The sequence below is a fragment of the Myotis yumanensis genome, unplaced genomic scaffold (assembly GCF_028538775.1).
Source record: "Myotis yumanensis isolate MYYU_CA2020_CCGP unplaced genomic scaffold, mMyoYum1.0.hap1 SCAF_8, whole genome shotgun sequence".
Lineage (NCBI taxonomy): Eukaryota > Metazoa > Chordata > Mammalia > Chiroptera > Vespertilionidae > Myotis > Myotis yumanensis.
In genome coordinates this window covers 44,366,176-44,384,829 of record NW_027223759.1, presented here as the reverse complement: position 1 = coordinate 44,384,829, position 18,654 = coordinate 44,366,176, and the positions used below count along the sequence as shown (strand labels likewise).

Genomic DNA, 18,654 nt, shown 5'->3' with positions numbered 1-18,654 from the left:
TACGTGGAGGGAGAGGAGAAGGGAATTGACCAGCTACCCTTGCTCCTAGTCCAGGACTGTGAGGTTCTGGGGGTGGAGAAAGGGATGTTGTTGGCAGCTGCCACTCATCAGGCTGTCCCACCAGCTTGGCCCTGCCAGTCTACTGTGGCTCATTGTTCTGCCCTTCTTCTAGGTTATCACTTATCCTTTGGCTCTTCTTAGACCTAAACTTCAGGCGCTAAACACTTTTGATATATAGTTGGCTAACAGGAAGTCATTAAAAATAATCTAGAATCTTGGAGGAGCTATTAGAGTTTTATGACTTTAAAATTTTTAGTTCTCAGAATTTCTCTCTAAGCAAGTTATTTGATTTCTCTCTTTTTAATCTGCTTTAGCTCTATATCCTGAATATCTCATGAGACGAGAATGATTAAATTATGGGTGTGTTTTTTCATGCTGTCACAATGAAAACTAAATAACAATGGAGAATGTCCCCATTTCTTAAAACTACAATTTGTATAGTTATTTGATGGGAAAACACATACACATTGAAACAATATAGACCTATTTTTTTTTCTGGAAGAGGGAATAATAAGACTTTTATTTTCTGTATTACATGTTTTTATAATCTTAGATATTTAAAAATGGATTTTAAAATAACTGAATATAGTATTATCAATATTTACATTTTTATCTGAAATAGTTTATAGCTTATATATAGTATTACATTTACCCTTAGCCTATTTCCATATATTAGATCATGCAAAGACTATCCCTCCCCACCCCCCAGTTAGCAAGGTCATTAGTAACAGCCAGTAAGTACCTGTCATCTACCATGTTCAAGACACTGCATGGCTTAGAAAAAAAAATGCTAAAAACAGTTCGTTCTTCAGGGTCCTGGTCCTCTCCCTCTTTAAAAAAGTATATATATATATTTTTATTGATTTCAGAGAGGATGGGAGAGGGAGAGATAGAAACATCAATGATGGGAGAAAATTATTGATCACTGCCTCCTGCATGACCCACACTGGGGTTTGAACCTGCAACCTGGGCATGTGCCCTGATCAGGAATTGAACCATGACCTCCTGGTCGATGCTCAGCCACTGAGCCACGCTGGCCGGACTCCTCTCCTTCTTTATGTTTTTATTCTCTCTCTCCTATAAAATCCCCATATGCATATTAACATTCCCAAACAGATCCCAACTTCAAAACTATATATCTATCTGCTTATTGGATGTGGCCACATTTGATGTGACCCTAAAATGTATTTAGTGCAAAGTATTGATCTTTTCATCTTCTCTCTATCCCCTAAAAAATTATTCCTGCCTTCCCTTTCTCGGGAAGTGGCAATACCAGCTGCCTAAACCAGGAATTAGATGAAAAGGAGTTACAGCTTGATTCCAGAGCTCCTGTTCAACCATTAAGCTCTATTGCCTCCTTTATCTGATTGCATCCTTGAGTCCTTCTCCCCCAGATCCAGTTGTCCAGGCCCAGTTGGTTCTGCCTCCTACATGTTTTTGGACTTTGGTCCACATCTGCCCTTTCCCCCAGCCTCACTACAGGCATCCTCATCCCTCTCTTGGACTACACCTGGCACACACAGCGATCTCCTTGCCTCCAGTTCTGTTTTTCTCCAATATACTCTCCCCTCTGCACATTTGACCACTCATTCCTTCACTAAAACATTCACTGGCTTTCCGTTTCTCTCAGAGGCTCTTCTGGAGCTGGCCCCTGTCTTCTAAAATCGCATGTCTTTTTCTCTGCTGACCTTTTGTTAGGCTCTTTCTTGTGCCTAGAAAACTACTTTTTCTCCCCCAGCTCTCTAGCCCAGTGATGGCGAACCTATGACACGCGTGTCAGAGGTGACATGCGAACTCATTTTTTTGGTTGATTTTTCTTTGTTAAATGGCATTTAAATATATAAAATAAATATCAAAAATATAAATCTTTGTTTTACTATGGTTGCAAATATCAAAAAATTTCTATATGTGACACGGCACCAGAGTTAAGTTAGGGTTTTTCAAAATGCTGACATGCCGAGTTCAAAAGGTTCGCCATCACTGCTCTAGTCTCTGGTTAATCCCAATTTGTTCTTCCAGTCTTAGCATACGCATCATTTCTTCCAGGAAGCTTCCTCTGACCTCCTTACAGTTAGCTATCCCTGCTTGTTAGTTACATGGAAATCTCTCCTCTCAGCGTGGAATTTCTCCCACTTTATTATAGACTAGAGGCCCAGTGCACGGATTCGTGCACCAGTGGGGTCCCTCAGACTGGCCTGCGGGGATTGGGTGAAACTGGCAGTCTGACATCCCCTGAGGGGTCCCGGATTGTGAGAGGGTGGTTCTCTGGTGATGCACCCCAGAATTAGGCTCCCTCCTCTCTGGTTCTGGTGAGAACCACAGCTGCCAAGTCACCACAACTCAGAAGCTCCTGTGTTGAGCATCTACCCCCTGGTGGTCAGTGCGCATCATAGCTACTAGTCAAAGCGTCTGTCCTCTGATGGTTATTGCACATCATAGCTACCAGTTGGATGGCCAAATGGTTGCTTGGGCTTTTATATATATAGATGTATTTTTTATCATCTCACCCATTAGACTGTAAGCTCCATAAGAGCAGAGACAATGATAGTGTTGTTTACCTTTTTCTTCCAGAATGGAACATATGGCTTTGCTTAGCAAATATTTGTTAAATGAATGAATGTATGAATAACTGAATGAATGCATATCGTCCCTGCCTTCAAGAAAATTACTCTTCACTTGTGAGGAAAAAAAACATTTATACCATGAAGCCATAATGCTACTGACTTCCTCAATACCTTGTTGGCAGCCTAGCGGCAGAACCCAAGTAAAATTTTGGTTCTCCGGACTACTACTAATCTATATATTTTTTTGTTTGTTTTTTTGCTGGACAGTACTACATTTGGTTTAACTAAATGTCTTAGAAGCCTTTTTAAGTACCTCATGGAATTCTTTTTTTTTTTATTTTGTTTTCATGTCAGCTCCTTCTTTCAAAATCTTTCAAAGTGCAATAACCACTTTAATTTTACCCATCATGATGCCATATGGAAGATAGAAATAGAACTTTATGGTTTTTCAGTATAAAATCAACAAAGTAGATGATTTGTCATAATTTATCTCTTTTCTTTTTTTTAGTTGTTATAGCTGCTGATGGGGTATTGAAGGTAGGACTATTTTTTTTAATTTTAAATATTGTGAATTTCAGAGGTAGTTGTTTATGACTGTGTTTTTTATTAGTCATGAAATAGAAAGTTGGTATTTATTTCTATTTTCTCAGATCTGTGATTTTGGTGCCTCTCGGTTCCATAACCATACAACACACATGTCCTTGGTTGGAACTTTCCCGTGGATGGCTCCAGAAGTTATCCAAAGTCTTCCTGTTTCTGAAACATGTGACACGTATTCCTATGGTGTGGTGAGTTCATTTCTCATTTCTTGTTGCTAAAGGAAATACAAAAAGCAAACGAACTACAGAAGTGGGATGCAACAATTTAACTCAGTGTTAAGACAGTGATGTTTCTTGTGGAATGCCTGGCACAGTGTAATTACTAGAATGTTTACTTTGATCACTTTTATGCATCTGAGCTATTTTGTCCTATGCTGAGGGGGAAACCAGTGCCACTTCTAAGAGGCAACTCAGATGGAACCTAAGCTGGTGGGCTTGAGGCACCCTGTGGTGAGTGCTGTCCTGGGTCGACATGACTGTGGAGTATCTAAGTCAGTGGTAAAGTGGGTTGTTTGGAACAGGACTTCACTGTCGTGGAGCAGGAGCCAGCAAACTTCGTCTATAAAAAAACAAGATAGTAAATATTTTAGACTTTGAGGGCCATTCATAGTCTTTATTGCATTTTGCGTGTGTTTTGGGGGTTTTTTTAAACCCTTTATTGTTAGCACCGGTCTGCGTTCCTCAGCAGGCCACACTTTGCAGACCCCTCTGTGGAGCAAGAGCGATGGCAGATGAGCAGCATGGTTGTAGAACAGTTCAGAGTGACTCAAAAAAGACCACACTTCTCACTGCTTTCACTTGCTCATGCATATAAATATGCATCAGCATAGTTGGGTGATTATAGTTTTTAAATTATTTTGCACATTTACATGAGTTAAGACTTGAGGCTCATTTTAGCACCCCACAGTCCTCATGCAGGGCTTTCATTTTTACAATGCTCCCCACACCGTGGAATTTCCTGACCTCAGAAGTTTTACGCCTGAAAGACACGACTATGAGTTATGCATAGAGTGAGCTTTTGGTTTTAGTATTATTTCATTTACGAAAACAAACTTCACACATTGCCTTCTTCTAAAGGCTTACAGTGGCTGGGACTTTGGTGTGAAATGGGCCCGCCTGCTTTCCTTTAGCTGAAGTAGAATCTTAGTTGCAGTAGCCAAGAAAAACAAATCCCTTTTCACACATAAACCATAAAAGATGCCGAGAGGTGACTTCTGTTGGCGGAGCTCAGGATTTCTTCCTGTACCACTTAAAATCCCTTTCACTCATACCCATAGACCCCCTCATGCTAAACACAGTGTGAACCACCTTTCCAAAGCTGCAAATGTTCAGTTTGGTTTGTTTAAAAGCTTTCCTTCTAGTGACTGTGCAGTGCCTTTCAGTAGTCGGGCCTGGGCATTTCTCTTCAGGAATTAGGTTTCCTACTTGTTTACTGACCCTACCTTTGTTTTGTTTTGCGGGATTTAACAAATTCTTAATAAATGGTTCTGTCAAGTAATTTAACTAATTTCAGCACATGCTTCTGAATATCAGTTTCTGAATATCAGTTTTACATTCATGTTAGGGTGGTCTCTTAACGGGTGAAAACAGAAATGCCTTTTCAGTGAATCTGTTTGTTTTAAAACAGCTTCTGTTTTACAGTATTGAAGAGAGTGCTGGTTATTCTTACCCCATAGCTATATAGGCAGAATTCCATTCAGAAAAGTGCATATATCCTAATTTAATAATAAATGGAAATTGGGATTTTATTTAATTCTGACCCCTTCCCACATGCTGTTCTAGGTAAACACCATTAGTGAAAGAAAAAGTACCAGGCCTGCTTTCCAGAGCCTTTGTGTTTAAACAATCAATTAAAAAAAAAAACCCAAAAAAACCAACCAAACAAAAAAAGGTATTCCATGTTCGATGTAGGTGTTCCCTAAAAGCAGGAGAGGACAGTGGTTAGGGAGGGGCCAGGTTGGTTTCAGAAGTTTGCAATGTATAAATTTTGAGAGTGACACCAAGCTAGGAAAGCAATGTGGTTATTTAGAATCTTCGATGTCCTTTCAAAACTAGGTGAGTAGCCAGGACTCACTTCTCAGAAGGAGCATCTCTTTGCATAAATGATCCATCCCATAATATATTAGAACTCTGTTCTGTTCTTTGAGCCCCACACACTCAACAGTCACAGACAGATGAATAAGACCATTTTAAAAAGTTGTCCTTTTTGGAAACCCACCCCCAAGTTCCCAATATATTTTTGCTCTTTTTTATTTATTTTTTTAGACTTGCTGTAGGAATGTAGCCCCTAACATTATCAAAGTCCCCAGCCCTCCCCAGCTTGCTAATCCTGTTGCTCCTTAACACAGGGCAAGACTAACCAGCCCTAAAATAAATGGGCTGCGAATGCCAGGAACGGGTCTTGTGATCCTTCCTTCCAAGCTGGTACACTTTGCTAGGCAGGCAGTTGTTTCTCTCTCCATTTGAGAGGAGATTTTTCTACCCGCTTCTGATGACGGCTCTTGAAGGACCAAACCAGGCGTATTTAGTAGGTGACTCCCACACTCAAGGAGAGCAATCCTCATTGCAGAAGCAGCCTCTGAGAACACAGGCCGGGCACTTTCTGAAAACAAAGCTTCCCTGATGACAATGCAGAAAGCATTGCCTTTTGAGAAGCTGTCAGCCAAATCAGGTTTGAACATAGTGGCTGAGAGAGAGCACGTCACCGCCGGTCTGGTCTGTGAGCCCTGCTCCAGAGCGGGCAGCTCAGGTAACGGCTTCCCATTATTTGTCAAAGCCAAGGCAGGAAAAGTACGCTGCCCTGGTCCAAGTTTCTCTTCTGTAAACTGAAAATAGAAAATTTCCTTGTGAGCAGTTTAAACGGGAGGACGTCTTGATATAAAACAAGTTGGAAAATATGTTCAGGGTGAAAGGTCACAATGTTTGGCCTGCGTCCCCATAACTGATATTTTCAGGCAGAGTTGAATATATTTTTAGGCCTCCAGATGACTTCCTCAACAAAGTTGCCTTTTTTTGTGTGCCAAATGTCATTGTGTTCAGTGTAGGAAAAGCTGTTGTCCTGTCTCAGACCTCCTACTCTCTGATACATTCCTGGATCTGGTGAGTTAATTATAGGAAGTCAGGGGATGTGCTGATACTGGAATTAGACTACAGACCTCATTTGGGCTTCAGAACTGAGCGGTTAATGACGCCATCCCCGATAGGTTTACCTCCAGCAAGTGACTCCCTCAGTAGACTAGCTCTTTAGAGACACAGAGAGGGAGGACAGTGAACTGTCTTGTTTTCCCAGAGTTAGAACTCTGAGAGAAGTATTAACTACGATCTTATTGGATCTTGGACATCTTCCAACTGCATACTTTGGAACCAAGAATGACATAAATCTTTTTCTGCTGTTATTCCCCAAGCTCTTGGTTCTGCATTTTCCCTCACAAAACCCGGTCTGTCTTCATGTCTGGACGTGCACAATATATTGTGTGTGCAGGCCGGACTCCGACAGGGGGGCACGAGGCTGCTCATCTGAACGTTTTGGATCTGGTGCATTTGATTTATTTGAGCCTGATTCCCATTCTCCTTAGGAATGTCAAGTCCATTAATTTACTTGCGCTTCATATCGCTTCCCCTCCCCAAACCCAACACCAGGGGAGCTGTAAATGCACCGAAGTAAGGAGCTTCATTTCCTGCTCAGCCCTCTCCATGCCCCCACCCCTCCCCTGTGCAGGCCGACTGTCAGATGTGATTGCATACCTGCCTCGTCCTTCCTTTGCTTACAGTCTTCCCTAGAATTGTCTCCTTCTAGGATGCCCCTTATCTTTTCCTAATCTCTTCTGTTCCTCAAATAGAATTATTCAGTAGCTCCTCAAAAGAAGTATCTTACACATTTGATTAAAAGCCCAAAGAAGCTTCAGTGAATTTTTTTTCTCCTGCGTGAGCAGCATCTGCCAATTTCCCTGATTTTCCTGCTAATTATCTTCATGTCATCCAGAATTCATTGGAAATGTTATGGCTCGAATAACATGTATGGCTCACATAGCATCGACTGAGGAAATAGTGGACATACTAGTAGAGCTAAAGGTTTATAGGAGTTGCTGGAGTACAGTATATATCTTCAGTCTGTATTCTTACTTAGAAATTTTGTTTGTTTTTAGAACCAGAGAAATATAAATCAAAACTGCCGAATGTGTTTCTGCCATGGCCCCAACCCTGAAATATGGCATGTCACCTTCTCCCTGTGCTTCAGCTTTTCCTTCTGTAGAGTGACATGGGGTTGAGAGTTTGACCTTCAGGGTGAGACAGCAGGTTCCTGTTCTAGCTCTGCTACTTGATAACTGAGTGTCTCGGGCAAGTTTATTTAACTTTCTTTAAGCCTTAGTTTCCTCATCTATAAAATGAGGATAATCTCTCTCCAGTGGGTCAATATTAATCTTGATAACATATCTTGTTATCTTGATAACAAAGGGTTTAACAGTGCCTGGAACATAATCAATCAATCAATGATAGTGCTTGTTAGGATTATTATTGATAAAATCATAATTACTTTTCTTTTTGCACTTCACAAAGTATTGGTAGACTCAAATTTTGATTCTCATTTGTATAAATAGAGAAAGTAACTGGGTGTAAAAATCTCCATTACTGCCGAAACCGGTTTGGCTCAGTGGATAGAGCGTCGGCCTGCGGACTGAAGGGTCCCAGGTTCGATTCCGGTCAAGGGCATGTACCTGGGTTGCGGTCACATCCCCAGTAGGAGATGTGCAGAAGGCAGCTGATCGATGTTTCTCTCTCATCGATGTTTCTGACTCTCTGTCTCTCTCCCTTCCTCTCTGTAAAAAAATCAATAAAATATTAAAAAAAAAAAAAAATCTCCATTACTTAGTGTTTAACATGAAACCAAAATCACTGGCTGCTCTCAGCCTTCCCAGAGTCAGTTTGCTTTCTTTGGGCACGCCAGTGCCAGTTTATTAATTATGCTGATCTCAAGGCTGCGGACAGACGGACACACACATTGATTCTCTCTCTCTCACACACACACATTCTCAGTCTATATATGTACATAAAGTTTTTATTACATTTTAGAATATAGTATTAACAAATTATGGATAAAAATTAATCCCTTAGACCAGTGGTCGGCAAACTGCGGCTCGAGAGCCACGTGCGGCTCTTTGGCCCCTTAAGTGTGGGTCTTCCACAAAATACCACGTGTGGGCGCACATGTACAGTGCGATTGAAACTTCGTGACCCATGCGCAGAAGTCGGTATTTTGTGGAAGAGCCACACTCAAAGGGCCAAAGAGCCACATGTGGCTTGCGAGCCGCAGTTTGCCGACCACTGCACACATTTTGAGATATTTCTCCAAAATACAAAATCTAAATGTTACAATTTTGCAAGTACCTACTATTATGGGATAAGTGGTTTAGCCAGTGACTTAGATTTGGGGCTTGATTGTTTTTTATGATGAGACCATATTGGACCTTTAAAAATGTTTTAATTCCTAGTTATTATTTATTTTATAGTGAAATGTATCAGAGATTGAAGGTGGGAAGAGTTTTAACTAACAAAATATAAAATCTAATTTATGAGTATACATGAGAATTCTAATCACTTACAAGATAAAGTTAAATCACTTAAGCCCATTGTTCTCATAAAAATTGAAGTCTGGCTCTAGATGTTCTAATTTCTAAATCAGAATTTTTTTATTTTAAAAATGTATATAATATATGGAAGGAGTCCTATGCATGAATATATACATTTTGCCCAAGTTTCTACAGATGGGATTGGTTGTGTCTGGTAATTGGATACAGTTAAGTGTTACATAAAGTTTCAGTAATATGCCAAAATATAAAGTACAAGAATAAAAATTCCATTTTCTTTTTGTTCCAGGTTCTCTGGGAGATGCTAACAAGGGAGGTCCCCTTTAAAGGTTTGGAAGGATTACAAGTAGCTTGGCTTGTAGTGGAAAAAAACGAGGTAAGACTACGATTCTCCATTCAGGTACATAGATCAGAAAACAGTATTGGGGTTTTGCAAAAGACTTTTTCATCTTCTTCAAATTGAAAGTAAGTTCACGCTTATGGAAAGATTAGCAGTAGGAGCTAACACAAAGGGTCAAAGTGATGTTATTCCTCATGAATGGACCCTTTACATCTAATTGTTGCAGCTTCACGTCGTGATGCTGTAGATCAAAAATTGTACAAGTACTGTACTAGTTTCTCAGTCTCAATTGTAAAACCTAGGGGTTTGTTCTTAGTGATGAAAGAAGCCATTGCGTCCAAGGTAGGGGAACAGTTTAACTCCATCTCCTGCGTTTAGGACATCTTTTTTACTGGCTGGGAGTTGATATATCTGTAAGAGACCTTCAGCTACTTCAACTTACCTCTCCCAGCAGGAGTCACTATAGTACAAGAAACTGTCGCTTAGATGAGAATTTCAAAAATAAAAGAAGAAAAAATAGTTTCAAAAAAGGGAAAAATTACAGTTTTGCCACCTACGTTGAGCACTACATTGAAGATGAGCTCCTCGCTGGAATTGCCGAGGCAGTGGCATAACTGTGCGCTTCTTCATGCAGAGCCTTTCCATTTCAAAAGAACTTCAGTGGCGTAAACACCGTTTGTGCTGTGTCCCCAGCCTCGCTTTTCTTCTTCCCACAAATTGAGGCTTTCAGTTAGTTGGACCTATGAGCCTACATCAGAGAACATGGTACATTCATATCAAAGAGAGCAACTACGTTTTGAAAGGTTTAAAATTGTGACTGAAACGCACAGCCATGGAAATTTTCAGCATACGGATGAAGCATCCAGTGTCAGGGTATTATGAGAACTTAGATCATGTCATGGAAGCACGCGGTTGTCTTTGCAATGCAAAACAACTTCATTGCACAGAACTTCTTCATTTCCAAACCTGGTCTGTGCCCCCTACAAAGGGTAAGAGTGTAACCTGAGGATAAAATATTTTGCAAAAGATGAATATATATAGATAGAGAGAGTCCCTTTTTAATGTACTTTTAAGAGAATTAGATAGATCTACTCCCCATGTGAGTGCAGGGACAAACTAGATTAATCAAATAGCTGCTATTGACTAAGAGAAACCAGGTTTCCATATTTTAGATCACATAATCCAGAGTTATTAATTTGTCCTCCTGAGCCACTGAGAATGGATGAAATGTTCGTGATAACTGAACTTGATGGGAGAGTGCTGCCAGTTTAAGAAAAATTAAAAGGAGTTACGTTCAAGAATGTGTCTTACTCATTGTTTCACAGGAACTGCTCTGTTTTAATTAAATGTGGGAGTAGTTCCTGGTGTGCAATTAAATCAGGCCTTGCATACAGGAGAACTGATATTTTCATGATATGAAAACCCACTTGTTCTGTTCTGTTTCTTTTGCCAGTGAGATGATTAGATATTTGGTTCTGGGTTTACAAATGAGAATGAAGAAAATTATTGACCTTCTGTTGACTTTGGACCAGAGCACTCAATATCATTTTTTCCTCTCTACCTTGTTTCAAGATAAACTCTTTTTAAAGCTAACCGGACCCTCAAAATATGTATAAGGAGAGAATAATTAATCTTTTAAGTAACATTTCATCTATAGGATGGCAGAATAGGTATAAATCTAAAGTACTTGCAAAACATTGGAGTGCCCATCAAGGAATTTTAAAGCTGGAGAGAAAAATGAATTTAGAAGGTGCCTTTGGATAGTTGACTTGAGGGTTGGGAATCATCCATAACCTTCAGAACCTCCTCAACATGTATACAAGGAGGCCAGCTCCCCCTTATTCCCAGGAACCCCCTAAAGTGGACTACTGTTTTATCCATGGTGTGATCTTACCATCAGCTAATAACTGAGGGATACTGCTCAAATACCTCCCATATTGTAGTTATCACATATACTAGTAAGTTGAAAAAACCCATATGGTGAAATAAGTTTTCTCAATTTTCTAATGAACTTCAGGAAAACTGGGCATTACAAATATATTTATTTATCTGTCTGTTCTTACTGTGCACAATATTTATTTGTCAAAAATATGAAAATTAAGCATAAATGTAGTTTCCATTGCCATTGAAAAAGGTGTCTTGGGTTATTGAGTTGAGAAGACAAAGCTGTGTTTTATTAAAAATAAGCCTCATTTAAATAAAGAATGGTATGTTTAAATTTCCAGGGAGATATTTAAAATGTGAACTAGTCACCCTAGAATGTACCTATATCCAAATATTAGGGTTATCTTTTCGTATTAACATTTTATTCTAAAGAAATGATAGAGTCACAGGAAGTTGAAAAATATCAAGAATTTCTGGGTACTCTTCCCCTAGCTTCCCCCACTGGTGACACGTAGGTATAGTATCTCAAAACCTGGAAATGGACATTGATACATTACTCTTAACAAGACTGTACACCTTATTTGGTTTCACCATTTAAGGTTGCTTTTTGCATCTATAGGAAGATCAGTACTGTCTAAAAATTATATCTGAAGGTCTTTGCTTCTAAACCCGAAATAATGAAATAAAATCTTTAAACAATAGTTTTTCCTAATATTAAATCCTATTAAAACCAGATACATAAAGCACTGTTAAACTTTACAAAGCAAACAACGAACCCTTATAGAAGGCAACGAACCCTTATAGAAGACAGCATTAATAATAAATATCTTAAATGTGACAGATATGGCCCAGCCAGCTTGGCTCGGTGGTTGAGTGTTGACCTATGAACCAGGAAGTCATGGTTCAATTCCCAGTCAGGGCACATGCCCAGGTTGCAGGCTCAATCCCCAGTAGGGAGCGTGCAGGAGGCAGCCCATCAGTGATTCTCTCTCATGGATGTTTCTATCTCACTTCCTCTCTCTTCCTCTCTGAAATAAATAAAAACATACATTTTTTAAAAGACTGAGTCTAGATTTAACTGACCTTGTCAGATCATTTAAAATAATTATGTCTCCTTGTACAGTGTCCCAGATAGGGCATCTAAAAAGTTTGTTAGTAAGAAAAGACAATAGAAATGATCAGTATCCATATTCATTCTGTTCACATTTCAGTTCTTAGAAAAAAATGTTGAGGTAAAGTTGTATTGCAAATGTTATCCTTTATGAAAAATTATTTTTCATTACACATGAGGCACATTCAGTTGCGTAATTGCAATTACTGTCTGTTTTATTAGTTGCCACCCCAACCATCTTATTTTTAAGAAAAGTAAACACCTGATTTTTCTTTTGACCTTCATCAAAAGGTCCCAGTTCACATTACAGTTTATTACCAGTACATTGTATGCTAGTCTATGAAATCACAAGGCTGGAAGTTAAAAGATGTTTAGCATAGCCTCCAACTCGGAGAGGGTTTTTAATTTTATTTTGTTTTATTTTGATTTTAAGATTATCTGTAATTCCAAATATAGATAGTCTGTTTTCTTGCCAAGGCAACAATTTTTCTAATTTACGCATAGCCTCTCCCCAATCCAACCAACTCAGTTCAGTTTTAAGTTTCCTATTTGCAAAACTTTCTTGGTCGAACAATACTGTGATATAAATGTTCCCAGTACTTCTTAGTACAGCAGTTCTCAACTCCAGCACCCCCAGTGCTCTTTTTATAACTGTGTGTTAACACCCACCTCTACTTCCATTAAATGAAATTCAGAGGTAATACCACCTACCTACACACATTAGATTTTAAGTCAATATAGTGCTCTAATGGAATATAAAGAAGAAATTAATGGAATGTGTATTGCACTTGCAATGTGTGAATGTTCAGGCATGACCACAGTGAGGTCATGGAGCAGTTTTAGGTGTTGGCACCTATGGATAAATAGACTTCAACGGCTACAAATGCAGATAGAGTTGGGTTAATGACGCCAGTACCATGCATGAGCAACACTGTTGTCTGTGACATTTCCCAAAAATTTTAGTTAGTGCAAAACTCACCCAGCCCTTGATTTATTTCATTTGGTAATTGCGTTCTTAGAACATTCAGTGCACTTAAAAGCTATTCAAAAAATACTTTGTGTTTATTTGTAAGTCGGTGTTAGACTCTAGGCTCAGACAGTTGTAAACCTCATTGTTTGCTTGTTTTCCTGACATGAATGCACACGGGGCATTTGAAGCTTGAAGGAATATAAGCGATTCTTTTTTTTTTTTTTTTTAACTAAATAGTTTTAGGATTTTATTTAATTTGCACAATAACCTTATGAAGTTGTTATAAACAGCACTTCAATATTAGAATAAGACGACTGACATTTCTCTTTACAAATGAGATTAGGTAAATTCTTCAAGGTCACGTAATTAGGAAGCAATAAAACTAAGATTCTAGGTTATTGTCATTTTTTAAAACTTTTTCATAGAATTTTAAAGAGTATTATTTATAGTTAATGTTCCTATACAGAATTTCCTACACATACATTTTTTTCTTCTAACAATGACTTACTTGGGTAACTACTAGCTTTGAGTATTTTTATTTATTTATTTATTTTTTATATTTTAATAATTTTTATTTCTTAAAGTATTACAAAGAGTATTACATATGTCTCCTTTTTTCCCCCCCTTGACATTCCCCCGGCCCCTACCCCCCGCCCCCCCCCCCCCCGCCCCGTGTCTTGTGTCCATTGGTTAATCTTATATGCATGCATATAAGTCCTTCAGTTGGTCTCTTAATCCCCCCCCCCAACCCTCCCCAGGCTTCCCACTGTAGTTTAACATTCTGTTCAATGTTGCTCTGCTTCTGTATCTACCCCTGTTCATCAGTCCATACTGGTCCCCTTTATTTGTCCCAACCTCACTGGAGTAGTCTCAACCTCACCAGGGCCGTCTGAGCCTCACCAGGGCCGTTTCAACCTCACCGGGGCCGTCCCTACCTCACGGGGGCCGTTTCAACCTCACCGGGGTCGTCCCTACCTCACGGGGGCCGTTTCAACCTCACCGGGGTCGTCCCTACCACACCGGGGCCCTTTCAACCTGACCGGGGTTGTCCCTACCACACCGGGGAATAAGCGATTCTTAATCAAGGAGGACTTCCCTGTATATTGAAGGATGGCTTGCATTCTTGACCTGCTTCAGGGGCAACCCAGCAGTTTCTAAAACAAACAGAAAAGCTCCCATGGATTTCTACCCAGCCTCCAAGAGCATATGTTCTGTGAGAACCACCGCTGGGGAACGTTAGAACGGCACCGATCCTCACATTGTCATCTTTGTTGTGCCGAGTCCTTACCGTTTATGAGTTTGAGTAAAACGGAGCCGTAATGAACCGTGCATTCAGAACGTCCTATTTACCAATGGCAGAGCGCGCGCTTCATTAAAACTGGCTCTGTGGTTGTCTGTAGTGAAGATGTTTTCACGGTTGTCCGTCTACTGCCAAAACGGAACTGGTTTCCGAGTTGCCCGGCCTGTTTGCGTATTTCACAGTTGCCTATAAAAGTGCAGTAATAGATTTATGGTTTTAGATTTTGTATTTAAGTTCAGACTTGCCCCTCTCCTTCTGTAGTTTCTTTTAGACTTGATGTTTTGTTTAAAGCCTTTGTTGTGCTGAACCTGATTCTCCATCCATTGCGATTATTTTTTAGAGGAAAAGTACAAGTGTCTTCAGAGATGAGGTATTATGACTATGAACATAAACTCTCACCTGTCATATATTAATCAATGGAAGATTTAAATGCAATACCTTGTTCAAGCTCTTAATTCTTTTATGACCCTTCAGTTAGTATTTTCTTTCCTTAATGAGCAAATCCTTATGTTTTATTTTGCTTTTACTCTCTATGGTAGAGATTAACCATTCCAAGCAGTTGCCCCAGAAGTTTTGCTGAACTGTTACATCAGTGTTGGGAAGCTGATGCCAAGGTATGTATACGTTTTCTGTTGCTGTTCAGAACTCTGGAATTTCACTTGTTTGGCTTTGAATTGGGGGGTGAGGGGTAATAAAATCTATTACAAAGCAAAGCTGGGTTGCTGTTCCCCAGATTGACTGTGAAGGCTTTTTGTTCACATCTGCTTATCTTGACCCCTAGAAACTCAATAAAATGGGTCTTTCTTACAGCACTCTGACATTCTTGACTCAATAAAGGGAAATTTGTTCCTTTCTTTTTCATCTTTAATGGTAACTATTGCACCTTCATGTTTTAAAGATGGCTAGCACACAGTGCTTATTATATGTCAGGCACTGTTCCAAATACTTTATGTATATTAAGTCATTCCCCACAATAGCTCTATGAAATAGGCACCATCATTATCCTCATTTTATAGATGAAGAATCAAGGCACACAGAGGTAGAGTAATGAGCTCAAGGCCTCACTGCTAATACGTGGTGGGGCTGGACATGAACCCAGGCAGTCTGACAGGAGTCCCTGCTCTTATCCACTACACTCTATTGCCCTTTAACCAAAGACCAGAAGTAGCCCTTGGAGAGAACCTTGGTACCTACTTCCTGTCCAGTTTCAGTGATGTTTTTTAGACAATCACAATGGAGTTGGAGAAATTCCAAACTTCGGCTTTCATGTGGTTATCACATTTAAGCATGAATGGCCCATTTCCTTTCCCTACAAAGATCATTTTAAAAGACTCTCACATACATACGGAAATATTTATAGATAAAATGATAGGCTAGTCTTGGATTTGCTTCAAAATAAAGTGAAAGGAAATGGTTGATGGTATAAATGAAATAAGATTAGCTATAATTTTTGAAGCTGAGTGATAGGTATATGGAGGTTCATTATATTATTCTATCATTGTGTATGTTTGGAATTTTCCATAATAAGAAGTTAAAAATAAAGAGTCTCACAGATTAAACATTGCCTATAGTAAGAGAGTTATACTCAAGAAAGGAACTAAAATTTTATATTTTCTATGTGTCCAGTTTGTCATGGAAATATAACTATTGCAACCTGACCTTTTAAATAGAGATCTAAAAATAAAAACTTAAGAATGGAATTTCTTCCTTAATTTAAACCCAGCTCCAGTCTGGCCCTCAGGAGGAATGAATGCTAACATATAGGCTGTTCTACATGTTTCTCTAGTGGGAATAACTCGTAAATAATTGGGGAGAATGGGGATTGTGTTAGTGTAACTCAGAATTCCCGATGAATCATATGTGAAGTTTCCCAGCACATTGTTCCGCACCATCAGGTGAGAACAGCTGAACATCAGGTACAGCAGCGTAGCCAGCAGTGCAGCAGGGCCCCTTCGAGCTGCCTGCCCCTGCTGCTGGGCTGCCCGCGCTTTGTCTTAGAAGGGTTTGCTGCGGTTCTCCGCCCCCACCCCCACCCCCACCCCCACCCCCCCCACCCCCCCGCCTTGACCATTTGCCTTTCCTCTCATTACCAACAGCCTCCACCTTTGCTTTTACTCCTGTTCATCAAACTGCCTTTGTCTTTTAAAAAGTAGAGTCCTTTAAAATGTATAAACTGTGTTGGTATTTTTATTTAGGATAGCTGTTGCTTTTATTAGTATTCCGTGACAAAGTTACATAGGTTTTGAGTGGGCAGCCCTATTCCTGTTTCAGCTCTATCCTTTTAGAGTGAGAGTTTTCAGAATATGGAAATTTTTAAGCATTAAGACGAAGGCCTGCACTTTGTAACTAATCCAGTAGAAACTATAAGTGGCTACTTGCAAGCTTGCTGTAGAACAGTTATTTTGTACTGTTGAAATAGTATCATACTACCCTTTTCATACTCTTTCTCCCAGTTATATATCCATTGTGGCATATACAGTAATTCTGTCAGTATTTTCCTCTCTGACATTTAAATAGAAATTTCACCTGAAATTATTTGCATTGAATTAGATTAGTGCAACTAGATCTCTATAATTGTAATTATATTTCAGTATGCAAAGCAGGTTGTGAATTTCTTAATCAGAAACTCTGTACTACCTTAATTAAAATTCTGAGAATGTACAGTTATGGTGCATTAATGAAATGGTAGTATAAACACCTATCAGCAAAGAACATTAGTCCCCATGTTGGTGCCGTGAAGTTGGCATGCCTTTAAGATGTGCTAAGCTGAACTTCCTTAGGACCGAAGGAATCTTGTGTTCTAGCTATGTGAAGTATAAAGAAAGTTTGATCGGTTTTTATTTCCTAAATTCATGACATTTTATTTTGATAAAACTAAGACATGACGCCTGTTCTTGACCCGATTATACGCCCAGCCGCAGCCCACCTTCCCGGCTCCATCGCTGAGCTCCTCCGGACACGCCTCCACCTTCATTCCCAAACATGCTCTCCCTTCTTGTCTTTTCTCCCCTCATCACTTCATCGTCAAGCTTCCCTGGTTACCCTGTTTACTCTGGCCTGTAATTAGTGTTTCTTTTCCCAACCCACAATCTGAGCTAGTGCCTTACCTTGTACTGTTGTATTTTTTAAAAAATATTTTTTCTTCCTAACTTGATTGCAGGATGTATAAGGGAATAGAGCTAGTTTTAATATGTGTTTCCCTATAGCACCTTACATAAGTTGGGTAAGTAGATGCCCAATTTGTGGTTGACTGAAGCAGCCAACCCCAGGCTTGTTTTAGCTCTCTGGCTGGAAGTACATGGCATTCCAACCAGAAGTTGGTGCCAGACCTGTGCACATACAATAGTTGGTTAAAATATTTTTTCCAGTCCTCGGGCTTTAGAATATTAACACATAGATTAAAATATTCAGCTATAAAAATGTGTTCTTTTGCAATGAGGAGGAGGAAATGTGTACAAGAGCAAGCTGGTTGTAGGTTAATGCCCCGTCATTCCAGTGGCTTACCCCCGGGGCTCAAAATATTTCATTGAAGAAAAGAAGGAGGTGAAGGTAGGTATTGGTTCAAGTTCTAAAGTGACATTTCTAAATAAGAAGAAAGGTAACAGTTAAAGCCCTGAATTTGAAAGGAAGTCCTGTTTTACCCTCATGTGGTAAAGCATTCTGCAGGTTTACCTGCGTGGTCCCTGGCGCTGTGGCCTGCTTCCTGTGTGATGCTGGGCGGTTGATTCTTCTCTGAGACTGATTTTCCTTATCTACGAAATGAAGATAACTAAAGAAATGCTGTGTGCGGATGCTTAATAAAGGGCCTCGTTGTGATTTTTAAGTAAGGAACGCCTGCATAATTCCTGAAAGGAAATTAAGTTCCTTCAAAGGAACTTACATAAGACCTTAGCCCAAATCTTGTCTTCTGCAGTCATAGTATTCATAAACTATCATTACCACAAAAGTCTGCATTGGTGTTTGGTTAAATGTTCACTTTGATAATTTCTCTCTGAGAGTATATTCTATGGATAAAATTAAGATTTTTTTCTAGGGGTACTTGTCATCCAGTTACAAAAGAATTTCACCTTATTGCAAGAATGATTATGTAGGAATATATTACTTAAAACTTCATTAATTCTTCTGCCTTTTTAATGCAAAACGAAAATCCTATATTTATTATGTATTTGTTCCTATACAAATAATTAAAATTTTGTAACCTTACACATAGTGGTAGAAATTAAAATGGAAACAAAGTCAAA

General features: G+C 39.4%; 1 protein-coding gene across 4 annotated transcripts in view; it reads left to right on the top strand.

The window, feature by feature from the left end:
• The window catches only part of MAP3K20 (mitogen-activated protein kinase kinase kinase 20), a 143,891-nt gene that overhangs the window by 68,732 nt on the left and 56,505 nt on the right, over positions 1–18,654 (top strand). For all 4 annotated transcript variants that reach the window (XM_070422739.1, XM_070422738.1, XM_070422737.1 and 1 more), the window contains 4 exons: positions 3,133–3,161; positions 3,275–3,412; positions 9,098–9,184; positions 14,953–15,027. In XM_070422739.1, coding sequence (XP_070278840.1) covers positions 3,133–3,161; positions 3,275–3,412; positions 9,098–9,184; positions 14,953–15,027 — 329 coding nt within the window. The remainder of the gene's footprint in view (positions 1–3,132; positions 3,162–3,274; positions 3,413–9,097; positions 9,185–14,952; positions 15,028–18,654) is intronic.